This window comes from Brassica oleracea, chromosome C8, assembly GCF_000695525.1.
Source record: "Brassica oleracea var. oleracea cultivar TO1000 chromosome C8, BOL, whole genome shotgun sequence".
NCBI classification, from domain to species: domain Eukaryota; kingdom Viridiplantae; phylum Streptophyta; class Magnoliopsida; order Brassicales; family Brassicaceae; genus Brassica; species Brassica oleracea.
Window position 1 is genome coordinate 15,896,081 of NC_027755.1, and position 22,977 is coordinate 15,919,057.

Below are 22,977 nucleotides of genomic sequence, written 5' to 3' on the forward strand. Positions count from 1 at the left end.
AGGAAGAGTCAAAATTTGTATTTTTACATTTAAGATGCCAGATATGAGTGTCAAAAGAATAGAGAATAAATAATGCAAAAAACAGCTAACCAACTACATGTCATACAAAAATAATTTTTAATGATTCAAGAAGTAAATATGGAAGAAGTAAACTTTTGGAAGGTCAACAGGGTGACAGGCCAATAGGGGTGTAAGTATCAGTGCGAGGAGATAAAAAAACAGTACCTCAGTCTTCGCACCTATTCCAGCAACAATTCACACGGTACCGTAAACATGTCAAAAGCATGAGATAAATACTACTAAACCAAAAAAAAATCTCACCGCCATTCTAGAGCCACAAAATCAAGTTTAAAAATACCATTATCAACAAAAAAACAAATTCAAACACATATCACTTATTGTGATATACAATCAACTACGTCTAGAGGGATCTAGCCGAGAAAGGGTTTTTCTTTAACCTAAAAAACTTTAAAACAAAGTATTACCGTACTGTCACTAACCACTCTCCCTATAAAATTGATCGAAAAAGCAATTTTGAACTCTAATGAGAATAAAACATACGAAGCCGGCGCGTACCGCCGGAATACCACTAGTAAATCATAACCAATAGGAAATGAACATGTGTGTTTAGAGTATCTTGAAAATAATGCAAACTTTCAACTATGTCGTCTTCTCTTGAAAGTTTTAATAGTTAATAAAACTATTAACAAACATATGTTTTTTTAAAAATCTAATGCCTTAATTGACAGTTCTGGTGGTCTATCCTTTGGATTGACACTGGTTACACAATAATTCTATCTACACACAGTGTCTTACGGACCAATCTGGATTTGACTAGTGCTTAAGTTGTAGGATCCGGCAACATGGCTCTAGTGTCCTTGATTCGGACCCGGTCCTAAAGTACAAATCCATCAAACGCTTGGAGAGGTCATGTGTGTTTTTTTCCCTCTTAAATGGTAAATATTATTTAAGAATAAAAGTTTGGTTACAAGATAGTTGCACCCGATCTGCATAAACTGCTATTCTGTTCTTAGAGGCTGCAATTTTTTTTTAAAAAACCACTCGAAACATCAATACCATTAAAAGTTGATCATTCTCAAATTATACTCTTAATGAAAATTACAGTTTTTTCAAAAATACTCTTATTTTTACAAGAGATTGATAAAATTCGTTAATGGCATTTAAGTCTTTTAGTTTTGGACCTACAGATACACCTAAATGGATCTATAAATAATTGGTTAATATATATATTTAAAAGATATACTAACTTTAAATTTAATATAAGTATAAATATATTATGAACTATAAATAAATTAAGAAACATGAAAATATTATTTTCTTAAATATACGTATCAATATTCAAATAGATCATTTGAATATTATACAGATTTTCAATACAAACCAAAATCCTATATCCTACACCATATATCATAGACATATTTGAATATCATTTTTCCATGTATAATGTCATTTAATACATAATATTGATATGACAATTATGAGTGTTCAAGAATATTTTTAAAATGATCTTAAAATCAATTTTTAAATCTAAAATAAAAACACAAACTTATAATAGGTTATTAATAACGAAAATAAACTAATATTGTCATATCAATAAGTTTTTTATATTATCATTTTTTATTTGGATAACATAATAAAATTTTATCTAATTCTAAGGAATCACTAATTTATGTAATATTAAAAAATATATGAGTAATTTAATCAATTTTTTTTAAAAGTACTACAAGATATTTTGTAATCGGATCAATGGTATCAGATCGCAGGTTAATAGTGAATTTTTGGGGTTTTACCGGGTTATATCAGATTTTTAATTAACAAATTTTTCATTAAATCCGAACTGGATTATATACAACGTATCAGATCTATAAGTTCAACCATGAATCTAGGTCATATATGAAAACAAATCTCAAAACTCAAACATTATTATAGAAAAACTACCATATTTCGAACAAATACGATATTTTGAAGAGAAAAAAAAGATAAAAACCTAAAAACTCAATTGTTATGGTTCGAAAGAAAAATAATGGTAATTTGTAAATCAGTTTTTGATTAATAAATGAAAAATAAACAAACCTTCTAAACGTGGGTCAAAATCTAGTATAAATTAAAACTAGAACAATCACAAATTGTGTTCATGAAGCTAATAGAATTAAGAGCGATAGACAACTTAAGAATCTTCTTCTCAAACAATGCTACTACGAAAGCCATAAAAACATGAGCAAAGCTAAGAGTGGATTGCCCAAACACTCACCTGAGGATGGCTCCAAGCGGCTTCGAAGGAGGCGGCTGGCAACGGCTCCGGAACACCATAGGAGAAGGAGACCGAGCAGAAACAGACCTGAAGCTTTCTCGGCAACAAAACCTAAGAGTGAACCCGACATTACTCGGCAAGATTTGAAGAACAGACCCTGTCAAGCGCAGGCGGTAAATTTGGCTCCCCAACCGGACATGCGATGCTAAAGTGCGGCCGAGACATCGGAGTAACACACTGAAGTTGTGCCAGAGAAGAGAAGAGAAGTGAAGCAACGAAGGAGAAACATAGCTATCCTCAAAACATGTATTACAACATGTAATAGAGGCTCGCCTTGAAGCCGAGTGTACCATCGTGTGGGTCGTCCTCAAAACCCTAAGGAACAGTAACGGTCAGCGAGAAGGGAAGGCTCTGAGCAAACGCTATTGCACACCATGGACGTCATCAATTGGATCTAGAATTTAAGGTCCTCAACAACAATGAGCCTTGACACCGTCGATTATCCGAAATGAGAGGAGAAGCTCAGACGAGACCTTGAGAACAGAACCAGGCAATCGCTCAGGTATGAGCCAGTACTGTTGAGGGGAGGATGCATCAGACGCTTTATTATCCATTTCGGTTGAGGCAAGATCAGATCTGACCCATATCTGCTCCGATTGGAAGACATAAACCAAGCTCGAAGACTCCTTAAACTCCCCTACAAATCCACTCCTCCCCGGTGCTCCAGAGAGGCCATACACACATACAACACTCGGTTAGGATCACCGAGAAACCAGTGAAAATCCAGCAATAGCACACAAAGAGGAGGGAGGGAAAAGGAGGTTAAGGGAGCGGGCTGAAGTATGGAACGACCAGGGGTGGTGACCGGAGCTCGAGAGCTTCAGGTCACCAGAATCAAGAGCAAGGCGGCGGTGGATTTAGGGTTTTGAAGGCTTGGGAGGAGAGACACCTAATGATACACAAAAAGTTCCTCTATATTTAAGTCTAAAATAGAGAAACTCTATAATAGAGTTGAATTTACTCCAATAGTTTATATTTCACTCAAAAAATAGAGTAACTCTATAATAGAGTTGAATTTACTCCAATAGTTCACTCTATAATAGATTTACTCTATTTTAGAGTGAAATATATAGTAATATTATTTTTTACTCTATATTTGAAATAAAAAAAATAACATTATGGCATCTCCAATGACACACTATAATTTTTTCTATATTTTACTTTAAAATAGAGTAACTCTATTATAGAGTTGGATTTGCTCCAATGATTCACTTTATAATATAGTTACTCTATAATAGAGTGAAATATAGAGTAATCTTATATTTTCGCTCTATATTTGGAGTAAAAAAAACAAGATTACTCCATATTTCACTCTATTATAGAGTAACTCTTTTATAGAGTGAACCATTGGAGCAAATTCAGTTCTATAATAGAGTTACTCTAATTTAGAATTACTCTAATTTAGAGTAAAATATAGAGAACATTATTGTGTGCTATTGGAGATGATCTTACTCTATATTTCACCCTATTATTAAAGCAACTCTATTATATAGTGAATCATAGGAAAAAATCCAACTCTATTATAGAATTATTCTAAAATAGAGTGAAATATAAATCAACTTTTTGTGTACGGTTAGGTTAGAGATGTCTTAAGAGAATTTTTTTTTCTCTTTCTTGTTTTTCCGTAGCAATAGAGAGTTTGGCTAACAGAGAGATCATGTGTTAAAACAATTTATACAATTTTATTACATGTTTTTTTTAATGTATGAAAAGTAAATGATAATAAGTATTAGGGTAACTAGGTGTTTTGCCCGCACATGCGAGCATAATCTTCTTATGAATACTTATTTTTTTATATCTTATTAATCTAAAACCAATATAATAAGTTATTATTTATGTTTTCAAATAGTTAAATTAAACATTAAAGTATTTATATATGTCAAATATTTTTAATCAAAATATATAATTATTATTGTGTTAATCTTTTTGAAACACTCATATCTTAGAAATAGTTTAGAAAATATCTTTATATAAATGTTTTTGCTTGACTAATATTTAATTATAAATTATTTTATATCTTAATTTTTTTTAACTTTATAATAAAAATATTGTTTTCAGATAACAACACAATATTAATTCAATAACCTAGGTAAAAGTCTAAAACCTAATAAAATATGACAAATAGGAAAAATTAACTAAATAATTAATATAGTATATACATTTAATATTATTAAATTCAAATTCGTTTTATTAAATGAATATTTAATATAATATAAAAATTTAATATTATTAAAATGGAATTCGTTTTTATTTATATATAAGATTCATTAAAGATATTTTTTAAATTAATTAATTAGTGATTCAGCTAAAAACTAAAGATAAATCAATGATTTAGTTAAAACCTAATAAAAACATGACAAATAAAAAAAAATTATCTAAATTTATGGAAAACATGACAAATCAGCAAATTTATTTCTCAGATAATAATTCATCCTGGAGGAGTGTTGTTAAAGGGTGAGGTCCTAGGTCTGAGATTTACCAACAACTTAATTATGGAGTTAGAGAAAACTCATAATGGAGGGGTTGGAGTCGGTGCGCTACAGCGCTGTGAGCCTGGGACCCACGGGGCACGTAGTTTCCATGGAGCGGGTTGTCGCATAAAAAGATAGAATAATTTTTGTTTTCTTCTAAAACTCAACTAATATATACATCACAAGAGAGAGTATCAATTAAGCGGCACTGTTAGCGGGCCTGGCCCAATTAAGTTCAATACACACAAGAGAGTATCAGTTTAAGGGGCTTTTAAGAGATTAGGTTTTAGTGCTTAATTCTTCAGACATCATTCGTCCATCAGCTAGGGTTTGGTTAGTGCTTCTCTCTATCGCACGCAGCTTCTCTCTCTCTCTCACTCACTTTTGTTGGGCGTCGAAACAACGCTGTCCGAATCATATCTTCGATTCTGATTCTTTTCTTCTTCTTCATGAATTCGTATAGGCAATAAAGAGTTTTTTTGAAAAAATCTCGGGGTTAGCCGGTCTTTTCGATACAATCAGGAGGCCGGAGTAATGGCGACTTTGAACCCTTTCGATCTGTTGGACGATGACGCAGAGGATCCTAGCCAGCTCGCTGCGGCTAAGCCATTGAAGGTAGAGAAAGCGGCTCCAGCTCAGCCTGCTAAGTTGCCTTCTAAGCCGCTTCCTCCTTCTCAAGCCGGTGAGGTTTTTCTCTGTTTCTAAAGTTTAACACTAGATTCTTGTCTGCTAGATTGGTAACTGGTTGGATTTATAAACTCAAGTCTTTGCTAAAGTCAAACATGTTTGGTTCTTGTGTCTGAAGACGTTAGAATCTTGTCGGAATCAATTCAATCGATGTGGTATTTACTTGGTTGGATTAGTGTTGCTTAGTTTTTGATTGAGTTTATAAAGTTAAACTTGTTTGCTTCTTGTCGGAAGCAAGTCACTTGTGCTTAAGTGGTGTTCTTGTTCAGTTGAGCTTGACTTTGTTTGGTTGTTGTAGTGACTTGCATAAGCATTGCATCATTTTTTTATCTAGTTTGTTTGATGAGATTTTTATTTTCTTTGATTTTGAGTAGTGAGGGAGGGAAAGAACGGTCCTGGTGGAGGTAGCGGTGGCCGTGCTAGGAGTGGTGGATTCAACAGGAACAATGATGCTCCTGCTAATGAGAACGGATATGGTGGAGGCTACAGACGCTCTGAAGAAGGAGATGGAGGTAGACGCGGTGGGTCTGTTGGTGGATACCGTGGTCGTAGTGGTCGCCGTGGAGGATACAACAATGGAGAGTCTGGCGACTTTGAACGCCCACGTAGGAACTATGACCGCCAGAGTGGAGCAGCTCACGGGTAAGCAAGCTTCTTAAATTGATATTGTCTTTTAACAAATTTGATCTAGTGCGTGGTTTGTAATTGTGATTCTGTTGGTGTGAGTAGGAATGAGTTTAAACGTGATGGAGCTGGCCGTGGCAACTGGGGAACCACTGAGGATGAGATTCCTCCGTAAGTTTTGTGTTGTGTAGACATGTGGGTTCTGTTTGATCGGTGTCCTGAAAATAAACACTTGTTTGTTCATATCACTAGGGTGACTGAAGAATCCGCAACAGTGGTGGAGAAGGATTTGGCTGTTGAGAAGGAAGGTGAAGCAACTGATGCTAACAAAGAGACACCTGTTGAAGCTCAAGCAGAGAAAGAGCCAGAGGACACGGTACACTATCATCTTTCTTAACTCGTTTCTCAAATCTCATCATGTTATCTAATTGTAATTTTACTGGTTGTAGGAGATGACTCTGGAGGAGTATGAGAAAGTCTTGGAGGAAAAGAGGAAAGCTCTGCAGGCCACCAAGGTTGAAGAGAGGAAGGTTGACACCAAAGTGTTTGAGGCCATGCAACAGCTCTCAAGCAAAAAGAGCAACAACGATGAGGTTTTCATCAAACTGGTGAGTTCTCTGAATTCTTCTATATTTTTCATTTTGGTCTCCGTAATCTTCTATTATACTGAACCTGGAAAAAATGTTGTTATCAGGGAACAGAGAAGGACAAGCGCCCAGTTGAGAGAGAAGAGAAGACCAAGAAGGTTTGTAATTTGCTAATGTTTTAGCCAAAAAAGGATGTAGCATTTTCGTTCTCTTACTTGCACCTTTCTGTGGTATGTCTATTTTTTTTTGTAGTCGTTGAGCATCAATGAGTTTTTGAAACCTGCCAATGGCGAGAGTTACAGAGGTGGTTACCGTGGCGGAAGAGCAAGCCGTGGACCAAGAGAGGGAGCTGACAGAGGAGGTCGTGGACCGAGAGAGGGAGCCGACAGAGGAGGTCGTGGACCAAGAGGAGACGACAGAGGTGGTCGGGGACCAAGAAGAGACAACGGAGGAGGAGAGCAGAAGGCTGCTGCACCAAAATTTGTGGCTCCTGCACCAAAGATTGAAGACGCAGCACAGTTCCCTACTCTGGGCAAGTAAAAGTCTCCGGTTTGGTCCGTTCAGCCTCTGTCTGGACTCTTTTTAGTTTTTGTAATCTCTCTCAACCCGGTTTGGATTTTGTTCTTCTGATTCTATTGTTATACACTGAAAGCTTTTTGTTCTATGAACCCACCAATTTTGGGAGTTTTTATCAAGTTCAATGAGTCAGGAAACAAAATATCTCCATCCAAGTTTGGCGTAAACAACCACTTCGCATTAGTGTTAAAAAAAAACTTTTACTAAGAAGTTTATTATTGCAAGTAACATTACAAAGAATTTATAAATTTTTGGACATAAACTGAAAAAACAAAGACCAGATGAAGGAAGAACGATGTTCAGATGTCTTGCATGCATACGAAGGAGATAACATATGGTTAATAAGTGTTTCTCAGAGCGAGCGAGCGAGCGAATTAAGAAGAGCAGCAGCCTGACTGTTGGTTTACTGGTTGTCCTCGGATCTGGACCGTTGATGGCTTGGATCCTCCTGCAGGTTGACTCGCCATTCTGCAAGAAAAGACAAATGGGGTTAAGGCTACTCTAATAAGTAGAACGATGAGGATTAGTGTTGATGGATGATAATGAAATGCGATAGTTACCTTGTCTTGATTGCGGCAGTCATGGCCATGAAAGCTTCTTCGACATTGGTAGCATTCTTGGCACTCGTTTCCAGGAATGGGATCCCAAGTTCATCTGCGAAAGCCTGGTGTTGGCAGAACAAAAACATTACAGCAAATCCAAAGAACCGTTAACTGTGAAGCATGTTACTACCTTGGCAGTTTCGGTGGAGACAACTTTCTGTGAAGTGAGATCACACTTGTTCCCAACCAGTAGCTTGTTCACATTCTCACTAGCGTAGCGGTCGATTTCATTTAGCCATTGCTTGACATTGTTGAAGCTTTCTTGGTCTGTTACATCATAAGTCACCTGAAACAAAAAAAAAACAAAAACAAAACGGTTCAGAGTCCCAGTGATGGATATCAGATAATAGGGAGATAATAAATGAGCATACAATGATGCCATGAGCTCCTCTGTAGTAACTGCTAGTGATGGTTCGGAAACGCTCTTGACCTGCCGTATCCCACTGCATAAAAATTGGTGACAATAATAAGAATACGCGAAAAGAAATGTCAAGAGATTGTAACAGTGACACGAACTTACAATCTGGAGTTTGATGGTCTTTCCATCTTGTTCAACAGTGCGGATTTTCTGGCAAATAATCATATTACAAAATCAGAAGTGATTTATCCCATAAAAGCAAGTGATATAAGAGAAGAGGCTTACAAAGTCAACACCAATGGTGCTGATGTAGCTATCCAGGTAGGAATCATCCTGCACAAAATACCAGAAAGAGATTGAGACACCAATTTCAAACTGAGCTAGAGAAAGAAAGAAAAGACTTACAGCAAACCTAAGAAGCAAGCATGATTTGCCAACACCAGAATCACCAATGAGCAGAAGCTTGAACAGATAGTCACTGCCAACATGTAAGCAAATAAGCAATTTCAATGTTTACAAAGACCAGGAGAGACGAGAGGAGTCGGTAATCTCGCGATACAAAACGCAATAATCCAAATCGCTCACAAACTACGAGAATCAAATCTATGAATTTCAAGAGAAACAACAGATCTCAACCAAAAAAATAATGTAATCAATTCACGAAAAGAGAGTCCAAATCGATCCAAAAAAAACACAGATGATGTTATATATATAATTCAATCGATCTTAAGGATAGGAGAGAAGAAAAGGAAGGCTCTTACTATTCAGGATTCATGGTTGATCTCGAAAACTAGCGCCAGTTGTGAACAGATAATCCGGCGGCGATCTTCGTCGGTGAGAGAGAGAGAGAGAGAGAGAGAGAGAGAGAGAGAGAGAGACGTAAAGGATGGCTTTGTGTAGACAACGTGGTAAATATATATATATATATATATAAGAAAGGCCCACACGATTGTTTTGTCTTGGTCAATTTTAAATTTAAATACATCTTTTTTTTTGTTCAGCCAGAAGATGCGTGGAAGAGCGAAAGTTACCTTTTTCTTCTTTTCTTTTTACCCCTTTTTGTTATTGATTCCATCATACGATCAAAAACACTTATTGTTTATACAATAATATGTGATATTTTCCAAATCCGAAATGGAAATTTGATTAGATTGCTAGTGTTGTAGCTGCCACTTATGATTATGGTCTGCTTGAACTGGCAGTGAGTTTATAGCCTTTTTATCTGCTTGATCTAAACTTGTGCTAGTTATGTTTCAGACACAGTTTCTTGGAGATGAAAGCAGAGTCTTAAGCTATCATTCATATTCCAAACTTGTGTTTCATTAATTTGCTAACAGGTCACACAATTAGAATCAAAGAGCATAATGCTTCAGATGGTGATGTCTCATTGTTTCTTTCTTATCATGTTACATTTTATTTGATTATAGTTATACATAACCAAGTTTGATTGTGGTTTTGTTTAGCTGCTGAAACATCAAAAGTTCGTTGTTAATGAACTACTGAAAGAGCACAAAAAGCTTCCGATGATAATCACACAGAAGAAATATGTAAACCAATTCTTTCTTTCATTTGTTATGAGATAAAAATAATAATATCTGACAAAACAAACAGAATACAAAAGTTTCTCTGCAAACCTTTACTTATTACATAACAGAACAAAACTCTTACCCAAACAATGGCTCCTCTTCACACCAGCTAACTCCCTTCTCCATCATCTTCTCTCGTTTAAGAGTGGTTCACACGCAGGAACTGCAAAAAAAAAACAATCGAAGATACAAACTCAGATCATCAACGTTTCTTCAAACACACAATAAATGATTTGGTGCGCATTACCTTCATCAACATATCCAAGTTTCTCTCTAATCTCAGCAATAACCAAACGGGTCAAAAGCAACCCAGCACAAAGAGCCCCAACGACCAACATATAGAACACAGCCTCCCAACCCAACGTCGAAAGAAACCCTGTCAGAAGAGGTCCCAAAGCCGCACCAGCAGAACCAGTCCCATCGATAATAGCAGTCACGGTCGCAAGCGCTCTCGAATCCCCTTGTAGAGACTTGTGCGTTCCGAGATCAGCGGAGACCGCGGTTGTGATGAGTGCGTAAGGTCCATTGACAAACAAACCAGCAACCATCATGAGAACCACGTTGACCGTCTGAGAGACACCTCCATAGGAATGGTACACGAGCATCGCGGGAATCGCAGCGTACATGAACGTTGCTGCAGTCGTCGCTCTCGCTTTGAACTTGTCTGAAATGTAACCAGCGAGAATCCCTCCTACAATGCCTCCGACGTCGAAAAGCGTCGAGAGGTTTCCTGCTGTCTTCACAGACATATACTCTCCACCAATAGCTGCGCATATAAAAGCAAGTAAGAACATTATCCACAGCACTAAACTCTCTGAGACTGACTTTCAAAAGACTTACTTGTTTGGCTCAGATAAAACGGTAACCAGTACAAAAACGTGTACGCAACAAGCTTCGAGAAGAAGAGACACATCGCAAATGGTATCACACCAGGAATCATACAAGCTTGCAAAAGACCAACACTTCTTTTATTCTCATACCCTTGTCCTGACCCTGAACTCTCCCCTTCGTCTTCCACATCTACTTCTTCTACCTCTTCTTCTTCTTCGATGTCGCGGCGCCTCTTAATGAACTTACCGGAGTTAGAATTGATATCCGGAAACCCAACATCCTCAGGATACGCAGCCAAGAACAAGTAAACAAGAACACCTCCTAAAGACATAACCAAACCAGGAGCTATAAACGACCAACCCCAACCGTACTGAAGAACACCAGCAGCTATCAAGGAACCACAAATGTTCCCAACGGAAGTATGAGCATTCCAAATCCCCATTATAAGCCCTCTCTTCCTCTTCCCGAACCAGTTCCCGACCACAGCCACAACAGACGGCCAGCCCGTCGCCTGAAACAACCCAGCCGCCATTTGCATCACAAGAAAGAACCAAAACGCGTGAATGTTCCAGAAGTAACCCATCCCAAACAGCCCCACGAAGAACCCACTCCCAATCATTCCCCAAGTCAGAAACAGCCTCAGATCCAAACTATCACCCAAATGCCCAGCGACATACATTCCTATCGAGTAACAAGCGAGAAACGCCACGTCGATCTCTCCCAGCCTCGACGTGCCACCTTTCCCGTTAAACGGCTCCCATCCTTTATTAGCAGAGCCGCGACGCAACAGAACATCGGTTTCTTCTTCCTTCACGAACACGTTACCCAAAGGCCAAGGACGCATGTTGATGTGTTCTTGTTGCGGTGGCTTGGTGCTTGGCTCGGGGTGTAAAACGCTTTTTACTATGCTGCTTGGTTTCCGAGAAGCGTGGTAACAAGCGTAGGCGATGAAAGTGATCAATAGAATCGCGTAACGGAACGTCTTCGGGCTCCAGTTTCTTCCTCTGACTCTCCTCAGAAGTAGAATCCCAGGCGGTGTCTTCCTCTTCGAGCCCATCGCCATTTTTTTTCAACAATAAATGATAATTAATAATTGAGATAAAAGAATCGACCTTTAAGGATCGAAATGAAAAACCCAAATCTATGGTTTGAGAAATCAGAATCACCAGTTAATTTGATTGAGAGAGAGAGATTAGAGGAGAGAGGGGGTAGAGGGAGAGAGAAGATAGCGGGACGGAGAGAGAGAAAGAGAGACGACGTAATGTGTGAAGATATGCCACGTGTCCTATTCTTTACGGAAGAGCCAAAAGACAGAACACAGTTGTCACGCCACGTCGACGACTTTAGTTTCGTATGAAGCGACGGCGCGTGACCGACGTCATCTAATAGTGGGCCAGAGTTACAGGTTTATGTAAGCATCAAATATCATTAGCGTGCTGGCTGGGTCAGTCAATGCATAGGAATATAGCAGCAGCCTCTCGAATCTTTTATAGTATAGATTTTTTTAGTTAAATAGATTCATCGTAACTAGATGATCTGTTAGTAAATTTCTTTAATTAAATTAACATTTATAAATCATAGAAATATTTTTCCACTCAGCAAAAAAATGGTTTATTAACAACCCCACTGCTTGATAATTTGATAATCATTTTATATTTATGATGATAATAATTATTGGATAATACTCAAGGACCAATGAAAGCCCAATAAATTTAGTAAATGGCCCATTAAAACCCACCACACGTGGGATTAGCACACGCGTGCCGAAAGCAGATAAGGCTGTTTAAAAGCCTTCTCTCCTCCATCTCCGAGTAGCTGGAGAGTGATAACCATGGCGACAAGCTCTCATCTCTTTCCTCAGGTTTTTCTTCTCTATCTCACACACATACACCAATTGAGTATATACCAGGGGTTGATTACTTGTTATGATTACAGGCATTGCATATGATTCCGAGAAACCCTACGCAGCCATCGAAGAAACTAGGGTTTTCATCGTTTCAATCATGCGCACCTTCGATGAATCCTCGTCTAACGGTTTCAAGGGTTTCTCTGAACCACTCCGTCTCGAAATCTGGCTTCTCACTCGATGCTAAGGCGAGACGAGAGGTTCTCGTTAGAGCAGAAGGTGAAGGTGAAGGTGAAGCTGTTGATGCTAACGCTGATACGGAGGGTAATGTAGAAGATGTAGTCGAAGCTGGTGAAGTCAAAGCTCCAAAAAAAACGAGAGTCAAGCTCGGAGACGTAATGGGGGTAAGTTAAGCTTTTAGGGGACTTGGTTTCTTGATTAGATTAGTAGTGATTCCAATGCCATTAAGTGTTGTTGTTGTGTGTAGATACTGAACCAGAAAGCAATTGAGGTATCAGAGAAACTGAGACCTGTTCCTGAAATCAGGACCGGAGATATTGTAGAGATCAAACTGGTACAGTTTTTGATTGATTCTTGGAAGCTTCTTATTTGATGCCTGGAATCAATAAGTTTTGATCTTTGTGATATGGTGTTTTTACACTTTGCAGGAAGTTCCTGAGAACAGACGTAGGTTGTCTATCTACAAAGGCATAGTCATGTCTAGACAAAACGCTGGCATCCACACTACCATTCGTATTCGCAGGATTATTGCTGGTATTGGCGTTGAAATCGTGTTTCCTATGTAAGTTCTTGCAAGTTCTGAGCTTTACATTTTGACTCATGGCTTTTCAATGAATCCCACCTTATGTATGTATATATATATACTGAGTTAAGCTCGTTAAAGTGATTAGAATCTGTGCATAGGTTTACGTTTATAATCGGTAGCTACCTTCCAAGTTATGGCAGCCTAAATCATGTCTGCTCATGTTTCATTATGTATAACATACGAGTGTTGAGGAACTTCCTCTAATGTATCCAATGTGAGATTTAAGAATATATGTTTTGATTCACCTTATCATCGTTTTGGTTTGACAGATACTCTCCCAACATCAAAGAGATAAAAGTTGTGAGTCACAGAAAAGTGAGAAGAGCAAGGCTTTACTACCTCAGGGACAAGCTTCCCCGTCTCTCCACTTTCAAGTGATTACCAGCCACTGTGCTGTGTCCGAACCTCCAAAGGTGTTAATCTTCTCTTGTGTTCTTTGTTCATGTAAGAATTGTTGCTTTCTATTTTCTTTTTTCTTTTCTAAGCTTGTAAGTCACGGCATGCACATTCTTCTGAGAAAGTAAATCAAGATTAGTCGAGATTCCAGTTGGTGAGTGTAGACATGGTCCTTGTTTGATAATGAAATGATATATGACCCTTTTAGGACTTGTTCTTGTTTTATTCTTTTTGGACTTAGTCATGATGAATCTTGATTTTGATTTTATGGAGGTGGAAAACAACTTCGTATTATTTATATTATCCTAATTTTTGTCTCATGAATTAACCGTTGGAATTGTACATTCATAATTTTTGGTGTTATTTATTAATTCATTCCATCATAAAAATATTTGACAGTCTCTCTTTGGCAATTGACATCATGGCTAACCACATCTTAAGTCTTTGTACGCATGATTTTGTTTGACATTATATATATGTGAAATGATCAAGTATCATTTTCTAATTTGGACAACTCTATGTGTATGTATATGTATTGATCCCAAAATATAATACACTCCTTTACTCCACTATCTGAATTTGGGAAACGTTACATGATATATTACAGTATCATCTCAACCTAAACAAAAAAAAAAAAACAGAAACTAATACTCCAAGAAAAGAAGCCCACACAAAAATGTAAACAATGGAAACTTTCAAGTTTAAAAGGTTTACTGAAAGAAAAGAGGCATTACTGTATATATATATGTATTGTATAAATAAGACCCACCTCATTATAATCTCAACCTATACAAGAAAAAAGCAGAAACTAAAGAAGCCCACAAAAAAATGAAAAAAATGGAACTTTCAAGTTTAAAAGGTTCATTGAAAGAGAAAGGTTCATTGAAAGAGAAAGGTTCATTATGTATATTTATGTATTTATAAGACCCACCTTATAATAGTATGTATATATATATATGTAAGACCCACCTTAACCACCAAAGAGAAGGCCAAGACTCAAATAAAAAAATAAGTTACTTTCATGTCTGCATATTCCAGTTTCTAAAGCAGAAACGTCACTTTGGTCCTTCTCTCAGAAAGCCTAAGAGTCTCTTTTATCAATCTCAATCAAAGCCTAAGAGTCTCTCATCCTTCCACTACCACTGAGAAGCACCATGAAGTTTGAAGCTTTGTTGTCTCCTCATAGTTGGTGAAGCAGCTCCGCTTGAGGAAACGACCCATTTGATGGCAAGTCCATAAGAAGCAGATCTTGATCAGAACTGCAGTTATTTTCATTGCCAAACAATGTAATACCACCACTCTCTTGCGCAAACACAGAAGCTAAACTTCTTGGGCTGAAGCAAGAACCGTTGTTCTCTGTCAGAACTTTGCTTTCATCGCTTGCTTTCATCTTCGTCACACTTTTAGGACTCCTCATAAGCCCTCTCGACTCTGTAACCAAAACAAAAACATCAACAAAAACACAAAGATTGATGGCAGAATCAAACATAACAGATGAAAACATCCTTAACACTAACCTGACTTTAATTGAGTTTGGTTTTCACAATGCTTCTTAATGGTCACAATAGTTTTAGGTACATTTGGGTTTAATGAGCTTCTTGAAGTTGTTGTAGTAACAGAATCTCCGGTCCCTTTTTCACGTTCCTGTATCAAAACATCCATCAACCTCTATCCAAAAGTTATTATTACAATGTGAGTGTGACAATAAGAGTAAGCAGAAGAACCTTAAGGTGGTTATAGCTTTCCACCAAACGAGATTTGTTAAAATCAGACAATGCAAGCTTCTTAAAAGCCCTTATGTCTTCTAGCTTTGCTCCAGAGGAAGAAGGCATCTCAAAGACACCATCTACAATAAGTTGCTGAAACAAAGAGAAGTTCTCTTTGAACTGAGCACTTTCAAACATCATTCTGAGGCTGCAAAAAAAGGCAAAATAAAAGAGATAAGAATCTTTCTTATGTCTAGTTTCATTGTTTTCTTTATTTAAAAAAAAAAAAAAAACATGCAGTTCAAACCTATCAGCAAGGTTAACAGAGTCAATCTGAGGAAGTAGTTTCATCAGCTTCTTCTGTTCTTCCTCTGTGAATTGTTCTGTGAACTCATCAAAGTTGAAAACATCCTGCAATAAAAGTATTAGGCCATCGTCACAAAGTAGACATTCAACACACTGAACAGAGTGTCACTTGAAAGTTACCTTCAGGTCTATACTACAGAGTGGTGAACTATGGCTCCCAAGGACATGCACTCTTCCAGTTTGAGACTTGGTCCTCTTGAGCTGCTCTTGCTTTATTGCTTGTCCAACAAACTCTGAACCTCTCACTGCTCCAATCTCAGCACGCTTCACGGAATGTGAGTATGCATCACTGATGGATGAGAGTGAGCTGGATTCAGACTCCTCTTCCCGAGCAAACGAGTGAGGAGGATCCATCATGAGAACACTCCCATGTCCAATCTCAGCAGAGAACATTGACTCAAAAAGAAGATCTTCTCCCTCTGATGAAACTGACGATTGCTGCTGCTCTTGTAGAATATTGTAAAGGTCCTTCGTGAGCTTCTCAACAGAAGATGATGTCTTTGGACGTCCCACACACGTCCTCCTCTTGCAAGGAACAGTCGTCTCCCAAGCATTTAACTCACTCCCATCTCCTGCACTGCTAAACTGTGCGCAACTCTCGGTGTTTGATATAGCCGAACCAGAGCTTGATCTGTTACTAGCATCCTCCTCTATCATGGCCTTTTTCAGACCATAATTGAATTCTAAGACCTGTCTTTTATTGGGGAGGCTTTCTTGAATTGCTCTCCTCTTGAGCATATTGGTTTCTGTGTTCTTGTTACTTAAAGAGATGCTCTTCATTCTTTGATACCTCTGATGATCTTGGTTCTCTTCACCATCAGCACGGGCGTGAAGTGGTGCGTAGTTCACAAGTGTTCCCTTTGTTCTCCAACGCGATCCACATGCATTGCACAAAACTGGCTTCTCCGGTGGCCCGTTTCGCCACAGAGGTGTGCCTGTTTCAGTGGAAACAGCATAAGAGTTCTTAATCAGACAAGACTTGAATTACACAGCAAAACTCAAACTCCAAATCAAGCAAAGACATTTTTATTTCAGTGAAGAACAATGATCTATTATTTACCAAACATCATGAAGTCTTTAACATCAACACTAACAGAGCTAATCTATAAAATAATCTAGTTCTTTTTTTTAGGACAGTTGAGAGGCTTATAAACACAAACTCAGATCCTAATGCATTTGATTCCAAGCAGACTGAGAACAAACAACACAAGGATTCACAAACGGAACCAAACGTTGATCATTAAACAAAAGCAAAATTTATTTTGATTCCCAAATGATCATTAATGTTCTTGAGGTCCAGAAAGTCTTTGCTGTATCTCTCAATGATTGCTACACTTTGTTAACAAAAGCATATATTAAAACAACCTTTAATCAAATTATTTCCCCAAGAAAAAGGCAATCTCAACCAGCAAACAAAAGAAAAGTATATATAATGAATTATTGATACAAAAAATTTCTCATAATCAAAATCAAAATTGGAGATACAAGAACTACTCACTTGTAACTCCACAGTGATAGCAAGGTCCTTGCTTCCCCATTATCTCTCTCTCTCTCTCTTTCTCTCTCTGTTTCTTTGTTTTTGCTTTTCTCTGAAATATGTTTTCAGAGAAAAGTTCTAATTTTTATAGACTTAACAATGAGAATTTCAAGTTTACAGATTTTGTTTAATATTGAGCTATAAATGGTATATACAAAAACAGGGGTATAAACTATTAAGAGGCTTCTCTCTAGCAAATGAAAAAAATCCAGTAAAGGTTTTTCTTCTTTTTTGTGCACAAGAAGAGATTGAAGCCAAGAAAAAAAACCCAGAAATTTCCTTTGAGAAAATTCAAATCTGAAAAAAAACTAAGAAAACAGTTCCCTGATAATTAAAAATCAAACCAAAAGAAGAGAAGTTTTCTAAGAGATAATTTGTTTTTCTTTTTTTTCTCTTTTTTTTTGTTTGGTTCCTTGTGCTATCAGTCTATTACAATCCAATAGAAAAGAGAAGGAGAGGCTATTGAGAGAAGAGGAATCTAATAAATGGTTGTGAAAAAGGGAAAGAGAGAGGAACTGTGAGGGTTTTAGAGCGAGAAAGTGTTTGTAAAATGTTTTTTTTTTATGTCAACATATTTTGTTCTTATTTTTACTATGAAGTGAATTTTCATATTCCAAAATTAAGGGTTCGGTTCAGTTTAAATTTTGATTAAAAAATTTATAATTAGTTAACAAAAAATGGGACATATCAGATTATATTATTATTGTAGCATTTTGGGTCTATAATGGTCATCATTTTGATGTCAAAGGAAAAAATAAAAAACTAATGCATTAAAATGAACAAAGGAAGTTTGAGCAAATATTATTGGTTCTGTTTAATGATTCCTTCTTTCTTGTTGACTTTTAGACTTTTCTTTCTTGTTTGTTTTTCTTTTGATATTTCCAACGTATGCAATAAGTATAATAACGACAATTATAGTATTACTTACCATGATGAAATGAGGATCTTTCTCTTAAAATTATTGATTCGGTTCCTAAGTATTATTATGAAGTACTATAAGATAAATACACTTAATTTCGAGTTATTAATTTTGTATTTGTAAATATAAGTATTTAGCTCTCTTTTTATCTCCTTTCAAAAGTAGCTGTTAAGTGTATGCAAATGTTTTCTTGTTGCTCTCGACAATATGTGAAATTACACGGAATATACCATATATACTCAATTTCGTAAAACTGTAATTTCATATGCTAAAAATCTAGTTTTTTCACTAAATATTAAAAAAATCTACTAAGAGTTTGATTATATGTGTATAATACTATAATCTGTTTTACATACGGACAACGTCAGCTTTGAGTGTATATCAAAATAATAAGGTAATAAATAAAATTTAAAATTTAAAACTAATAAGGAAATAAAAAAGAGTAAACTTAATAATTTTTCATTTTGTCAATGAATGAATAGATAAGTTTTCTTATTGCGTATTCTTAAGACCTTGTTCTTATTCATGTGTATGATGGCACATACTGGTAAAAACAAATATTTTCCTAACAACAACAGAAGACCAAACTCATCGATATATATTTTTCTCATAAAGAGAAAAACATAGCGAAAGAAGAAGAAAGAAAATGGCATGTAAAGTCACCGTCCATCATGGACACAACTCCTCTCTCCACCATTTGATCTAGATAAAGAAATTCAAACATGGGTCCCACTTTCTATTTTTCTGTGCGTTGGTGCTTGTGAATGTGATTAGGGAAACTAATGCGGGACGAACACCATAATTCAGAATTTTTTTATTATATGGCATGTATGGAATCTCAGATTTTTTTTTTTGGTTTCATAGTTACTTATCCCTCCCCATATATTAATCGAAGATCATTAAAAAATGGACAAATCTCCAAAATAGCACCAAGTTTATATCACAAAAATAGCACTCAAAAACTAAAATGACCAAAATAGCACCTTTCTAAGTTTATCCTTTGAAAATTTTAATTTTTTTATTTTTCAAAATTTGAAATCTTATCCTCAAAACCTCATTTCTCAACTCTAAACCCTAAACCCTAAACCCTAAACTCTAAACCCTAAACCCTAAACCCTAAACCCTAAATCCTAAACTCCACCCTTTAACTCTAAACCCTAAATTTGTGACTTTTGATAAAACATTAAGTGCTATTTTGTGACTTTTGACCTTAAGTGCTAGTTTGGGAACAAAAACTTGATTTAGTGCTATTTTTGTCTTTTTCTCTTAAAAAATTATAATTTTAAATTTGCACTAATTAAAAAGAGATCATGTTTAGTATCACTTAATTATAATTATGATGACAATTTAGCTTACGGGACAAATTAATAAGAATCAACTGAAAAAAATATTGGATCAAATATAATTAATAAGAAACATTAAATTAACCTAAAATATAAGAAGAATATTATTTTCTTCAATAAAAACTACAGAATTAGATGGATTTTACCCACTTTTAGCCATGGTTTATAAGTGTTTTAATAACTAATTACTACGATATAGAGTCTATTTAGAGTGTTTACAGGTTCATGGACAATTTGGAGGAAAATAGTGATTTTGGTGTCTTTTGAAGCTTTTTGAGTCCAGAGCTGCACAAACGCGTCAGATGTTTATCTATGGATGGAAACTTTCCCACCGTTAGATTGAACCCATATTTTGACACAAGATAGAACTTTGAGTTAGATTTTCAATTCCACCGGTCTGAGGTCAATCAACATCATGTAGCAGAAGTTATGCATGTTTTACTGAAGAATGGCCAGTCTACCTCGCGAGAGGAAACTGTCGAGGAGATGAAGGAAAATTGATCGATGGTGAACCCCTGGCATCGATCGACGGTGTTTCCAGAACATGGGCCAAGTATATTTATGACTAATTTAGGCCCAGTAGTTACCATAAATTACCAGAATATCCATGCACGACTAAAAACCATATTTTATTGTTTCTAAGCCATTGTTGACGGTTATGCTTCATAATATTCTAGAGAGAGAGAGCTTAGGATTGGAGAGAGGGATATGTACTCTTTGAGAGAGAAGATCTTGAACTCTCTTTGTTTCTTTACTCTATTCTGTTTTATTTATTTATTGCAGTATTATTTAGACCATCATAATGTTTCATATGGATATGTCTGAGTAGTTCTCTTGTTAGATTTAGGGTTCTTCAAAGGTTAATTTATGGTTTGCTAAATTTGTATTGTTGTTAGGATGATTTAATTAGTTATACATAAATCTAGCTATTTTTTTTAACTGCGCAAGGCACAAGTCTTATCCTAGTATATCAATAAAGAAATACGCATCAACCCAAAATAATAATAAGAATGATGAAGTTACAGAAATTGAATATTATTTAGGAATCAGATTCTAGAAAGAAAAAGAAATAAGAATTGTGTTGTTTACTGTAATGCTAGAAATAATAATGAGAATGATGAATGATGAATTTCCCCATGAATTTACAGGACTTACACCAAAAAAAACAATTTGCAGGAGTCGAAGATTAGTTACGAATTTACAACAAAACAACATCTGTAAGAGAACCAATAGGAGATGGATGACAGGATGAGTAGTCTTACCAAATTAACAAAAAAATAGTGTTACCAGAAATTCAGATGCCTATCACATCTCTCTGATCCATTAAAATAACGATGGTAATGTGTAGGCAAAGTGATCGGACGGCTGAGAAAATGGCGATGAGTGCGATGATAAGAGGTGAAAGACAAAAAGGTCATGCCTCAGTCGTGCTTTCGAGTTTCAACCCCCAATTTCATTTTCATTTTGCCTTTTTTTTTTTCATACGCTAATAACAACGCATACGGCTTGGTGGCGTACCATCCAAGGTTGAGTTTGACTAAATCATTGGTTCTTTAGTGAGCTTCGTCTCATGTTCGAAGAGTGTCAGCGAGTTATGATTAGTCTATCAATTTCAATTTTAGTATTGATGGCTCTCTAACGCTTATTTCTCGTATTATCTTATTTCATTATTATTGTCTTTTTCTTTTTGACTACTGTTTCCGAAAATATTACCATTTTCTGAATTCACCGCGATATGTTTCGTTATGAAATATTTAATAAAATTTTAAGTTAAAAAAAAACAACGGATACATCAACAATGTCCATTTTTGTAAAATACTTTAATAATCGGTTGCATCTTACAACATTATTATTGGAAAAGTTTTTTGTACCAAAATATATAATCTATTTAATTATAAATTATAATAAATGTATCTGATTGTACATTTAACTATTAAATAAAAGAAATTTGGACAACTAACAAAATATTAATAATTTCAGTTTTAAGCTTTTCTGAAAGTTTCTCAAACAAGAAACAACTCTTATTCTTTTCCTTTTTTATTTTTCTTATTCAGTTTTATTTTCTATGAATAAATATTTAGTGAAATACTCACCCATAATAACTTTGTTAAATTTAAAGCATTTTCTCTAGAGTCAAATGCTTATTGAATTCCTGATTCTCACACAAAACTAGAAAACGTTGGTGGGCTAAAATGTTCACACTAGCACCATTTCCAACCATCTAACAAGAACATAAAGTTTGATTCCACCGATTGTGAGCAACGATAAGATGGAAAATACATAAAAAGATCAAACATCACCTAGTAACATTTTCTTGAACACATGTTAATCACACACTTCTCAAACTTTTACTACTAACTAGACACTAAAGAGAACTATGCAAATTCATTTTACAATATGAAGTTTAAAGTACTTAATCAAAATATATGAGGTTTTAAGTATTTAACATAGTGTCGAAACTAATAAAAAAGCAGTGGAAAGAGAACCACTATACAAATCAAGAACAGTAACCAATTTCTCCCTCACAACAAAACAACATCAACACGCCTCATGAACACTTCAACACCTAAATAAAATGGTCTAATGTTATTGAAGATCTCACATGAGTCTCATTTTCATGATTGTCTAAAACAACAATCCTAATAGATCCAAAAAATCTGTTGGATCCCGAAAACGGAAAGGCCTACAAGGATGTCTGAGTTGAGGCCAATTAGCTTGTGCAATGTAGGGTACAAGATTATTTCGAAGGTTTTATGTCAGCGGTTGAAATTATGCCTCCCACGGTTAATATCGGAGACACAATCAGCATTTGTACCAGGAAGGTTGATTTCAGATAATATTCTTATTGCTCAGGAAATGTTTCATGGACTGCGGACTAATAAGGCTTGCCAAAGTAAATATATGGCGATAAAGACAGATATGAGCAAAGCGTATGATCGGGTGGAGTGGGGTTTTATTCAAGCGCTACTTCTCAGGATGGGTTTTGATCCGCATTGGGTTAAATTAATTATGGAATGTATATCATCAGTTCAATATCATGTTTTGCTAAATGGGCAGCCTCGTGGACATATAGTTCCTCAAAGAGGTTTACGGCAGGGGGATCCCTTATCCCCTTATCTATTTATCATGTGTACTGAGGCTTTGATTGCTAATATTAAGAAGGCTGAAAGAGGATATCATTTCACTAGAATGATGGTGGCAAGAGCTTGTCCTTCAATCTCTCATTTGTTGTTCGTAGATGATAGTCTCTTCTTCTGTAAGGCACATAAGGAAGAATGTCATACTATTCTTAGGATTCTGAAGGAATATGAGGTGGTCTCGGAGCATCTGATTAATTTTCAGAAATCTTCGATTCAATTTGGACATAAGATTGAGGAGTCCACT

General features: G+C 36.0%; 5 protein-coding genes across 7 annotated transcripts; 2 read left to right on the forward strand and 3 right to left on the reverse strand.

Moving 5' to 3' along the window:
• The first annotated feature begins 5,078 nt into the window (after positions 1–5,078).
• On the forward strand, positions 5,079–7,396 carry LOC106312116 (probable H/ACA ribonucleoprotein complex subunit 1). 2 transcript variants are annotated; one of them, XM_013749506.1, is made up of 8 exons: positions 5,079–5,136; positions 5,267–5,485; positions 5,865–6,132; positions 6,220–6,285; positions 6,367–6,490; positions 6,564–6,722; positions 6,809–6,859; positions 6,954–7,396. In XM_013749506.1, the coding sequence occupies exons 2-8, from the start codon at positions 5,338–5,340 to the stop codon at positions 7,239–7,241; spliced, it is 1,104 nt and encodes a 367-aa protein (XP_013604960.1). In that variant the 5' UTR covers positions 5,079–5,136; positions 5,267–5,337; the 3' UTR covers positions 7,242–7,396. The 2 variants fall into 2 exon arrangements, with proteins under 2 accessions (XP_013604960.1, XP_013604959.1); XM_013749505.1 differs by having other exon boundaries at positions 5,114–5,485.
• A 67-nt stretch (positions 7,397–7,463) lies between these two features.
• On the reverse strand, positions 7,464–9,125 carry LOC106312118 (ras-related protein RABD2c). Its single transcript, XM_013749507.1, has 8 exons — positions 8,999–9,125; positions 8,643–8,715; positions 8,523–8,570; positions 8,400–8,447; positions 8,251–8,322; positions 8,010–8,165; positions 7,838–7,941; positions 7,464–7,745 (listed from the first exon to the last, which is right to left on the reverse strand). Exons 1-8 carry the CDS (start codon positions 9,010–9,012, stop codon positions 7,652–7,654), a joined length of 609 nt encoding a protein of 202 aa, XP_013604961.1. The 5' UTR covers positions 9,013–9,125; the 3' UTR covers positions 7,464–7,651.
• Positions 9,126–9,785: 660 nt separating this feature from the next.
• On the reverse strand, positions 9,786–11,905 carry LOC106312743 (putative glycerol-3-phosphate transporter 4). 2 transcript variants are annotated; one of them, XM_013750370.1, is made up of 3 exons: positions 10,664–11,901; positions 10,071–10,589; positions 9,786–9,986 (listed from the first exon to the last, which is right to left on the reverse strand). In XM_013750370.1, the coding sequence occupies exons 1-3, from the start codon at positions 11,715–11,717 to the stop codon at positions 9,949–9,951; spliced, it is 1,611 nt and encodes a 536-aa protein (XP_013605824.1). In that variant the 5' UTR covers positions 11,718–11,901; the 3' UTR covers positions 9,786–9,948. The 2 variants fall into 2 exon arrangements, with proteins under 2 accessions (XP_013605824.1, XP_013605823.1); XM_013750369.1 differs by lacking the exon at positions 9,786–9,986 and having other exon boundaries at positions 10,018–10,589; positions 10,664–11,905.
• A 489-nt stretch (positions 11,906–12,394) lies between these two features.
• Positions 12,395–13,938, forward strand: LOC106308015 (50S ribosomal protein L19-1, chloroplastic). The gene is made up of 5 exons (XM_013745123.1): positions 12,395–12,515; positions 12,590–12,904; positions 12,988–13,074; positions 13,169–13,302; positions 13,596–13,938. The coding sequence occupies exons 1-5, from the start codon at positions 12,486–12,488 to the stop codon at positions 13,702–13,704; spliced, it is 675 nt and encodes a 224-aa protein (XP_013600577.1). The 5' UTR covers positions 12,395–12,485; the 3' UTR covers positions 13,705–13,938.
• A 329-nt stretch (positions 13,939–14,267) lies between these two features.
• Positions 14,268–17,802, reverse strand: LOC106312624 (GATA transcription factor 26-like). Its single transcript, XM_013750209.1, has 6 exons — positions 17,293–17,802; positions 15,915–16,729; positions 15,736–15,839; positions 15,447–15,636; positions 15,240–15,366; positions 14,268–15,153 (listed from the first exon to the last, which is right to left on the reverse strand). The coding sequence occupies exons 1-6, from the start codon at positions 17,330–17,332 to the stop codon at positions 14,903–14,905; spliced, it is 1,527 nt and encodes a 508-aa protein (XP_013605663.1). The 5' UTR covers positions 17,333–17,802; the 3' UTR covers positions 14,268–14,902.
• Positions 17,803–22,977: the final 5,175 nt, after the last annotated feature.

Excerpts from the sequence above, each read along its gene's own strand:
- LOC106312624 (XM_013750209.1), bottom strand. The coding sequence starts at position 17,332 with ATGGGGAAGCAAGGACCTTGCTATCACTGTGGAGTTACAA. Across the intron at positions 16,730-17,292 it reads CTATCACTGTGGAGTTACAA|GCACACCTCTGTGGCGAAAC; the intron begins GTGAGTAGTTCT and ends CCACTGAAACAG. Across the intron at positions 15,154-15,239 it reads CCAAACTCAATTAAAGTCAG|AGTCGAGAGGGCTTATGAGG; the intron begins GTTAGTGTTAAG and ends TTTTGGTTACAG.
- LOC106312743 (XM_013750369.1), bottom strand. The coding sequence starts at position 11,717 with ATGGCGATGGGCTCGAAGAGGAAGACACCGCCTGGGATTCTACTTCTG. Across the intron at positions 10,590-10,663 it reads GTTTTATCTGAGCCAAACAA|CTATTGGTGGAGAGTATATG; the intron begins GTAAGTCTTTTG and ends TTATATGCGCAG.
- LOC106308015 (XM_013745123.1), top strand. The coding sequence starts at position 12,486 with ATGGCGACAAGCTCTCATCTCTTTCCTCAG. Across the intron at positions 12,516-12,589 it reads GCTCTCATCTCTTTCCTCAG|GCATTGCATATGATTCCGAG; the intron begins GTTTTTCTTCTC and ends TTATGATTACAG. Across the intron at positions 12,905-12,987 it reads AGCTCGGAGACGTAATGGGG|ATACTGAACCAGAAAGCAAT; the intron begins GTAAGTTAAGCT and ends TGTTGTGTGTAG.
- LOC106312116 (XM_013749506.1), top strand. The coding sequence starts at position 5,338 with ATGGCGACTTTGAACCCTTTCGATCTGTTGGACGATGACGCAGAGGAT. Across the intron at positions 6,133-6,219 it reads CAGAGTGGAGCAGCTCACGG|GAATGAGTTTAAACGTGATG; the intron begins GTAAGCAAGCTT and ends TGGTGTGAGTAG. Across the intron at positions 6,723-6,808 it reads ATGAGGTTTTCATCAAACTG|GGAACAGAGAAGGACAAGCG; the intron begins GTGAGTTCTCTG and ends TGTTGTTATCAG.
- LOC106312118 (XM_013749507.1), bottom strand. Across the intron at positions 8,448-8,522 it reads GCACCATTGGTGTTGACTTT|AAAATCCGCACTGTTGAACA; the intron begins GTAAGCCTCTTC and ends ATTATTTGCCAG. Across the intron at positions 8,323-8,399 it reads AGACCATCAAACTCCAGATT|TGGGATACGGCAGGTCAAGA; the intron begins GTAAGTTCGTGT and ends ATTTTTATGCAG.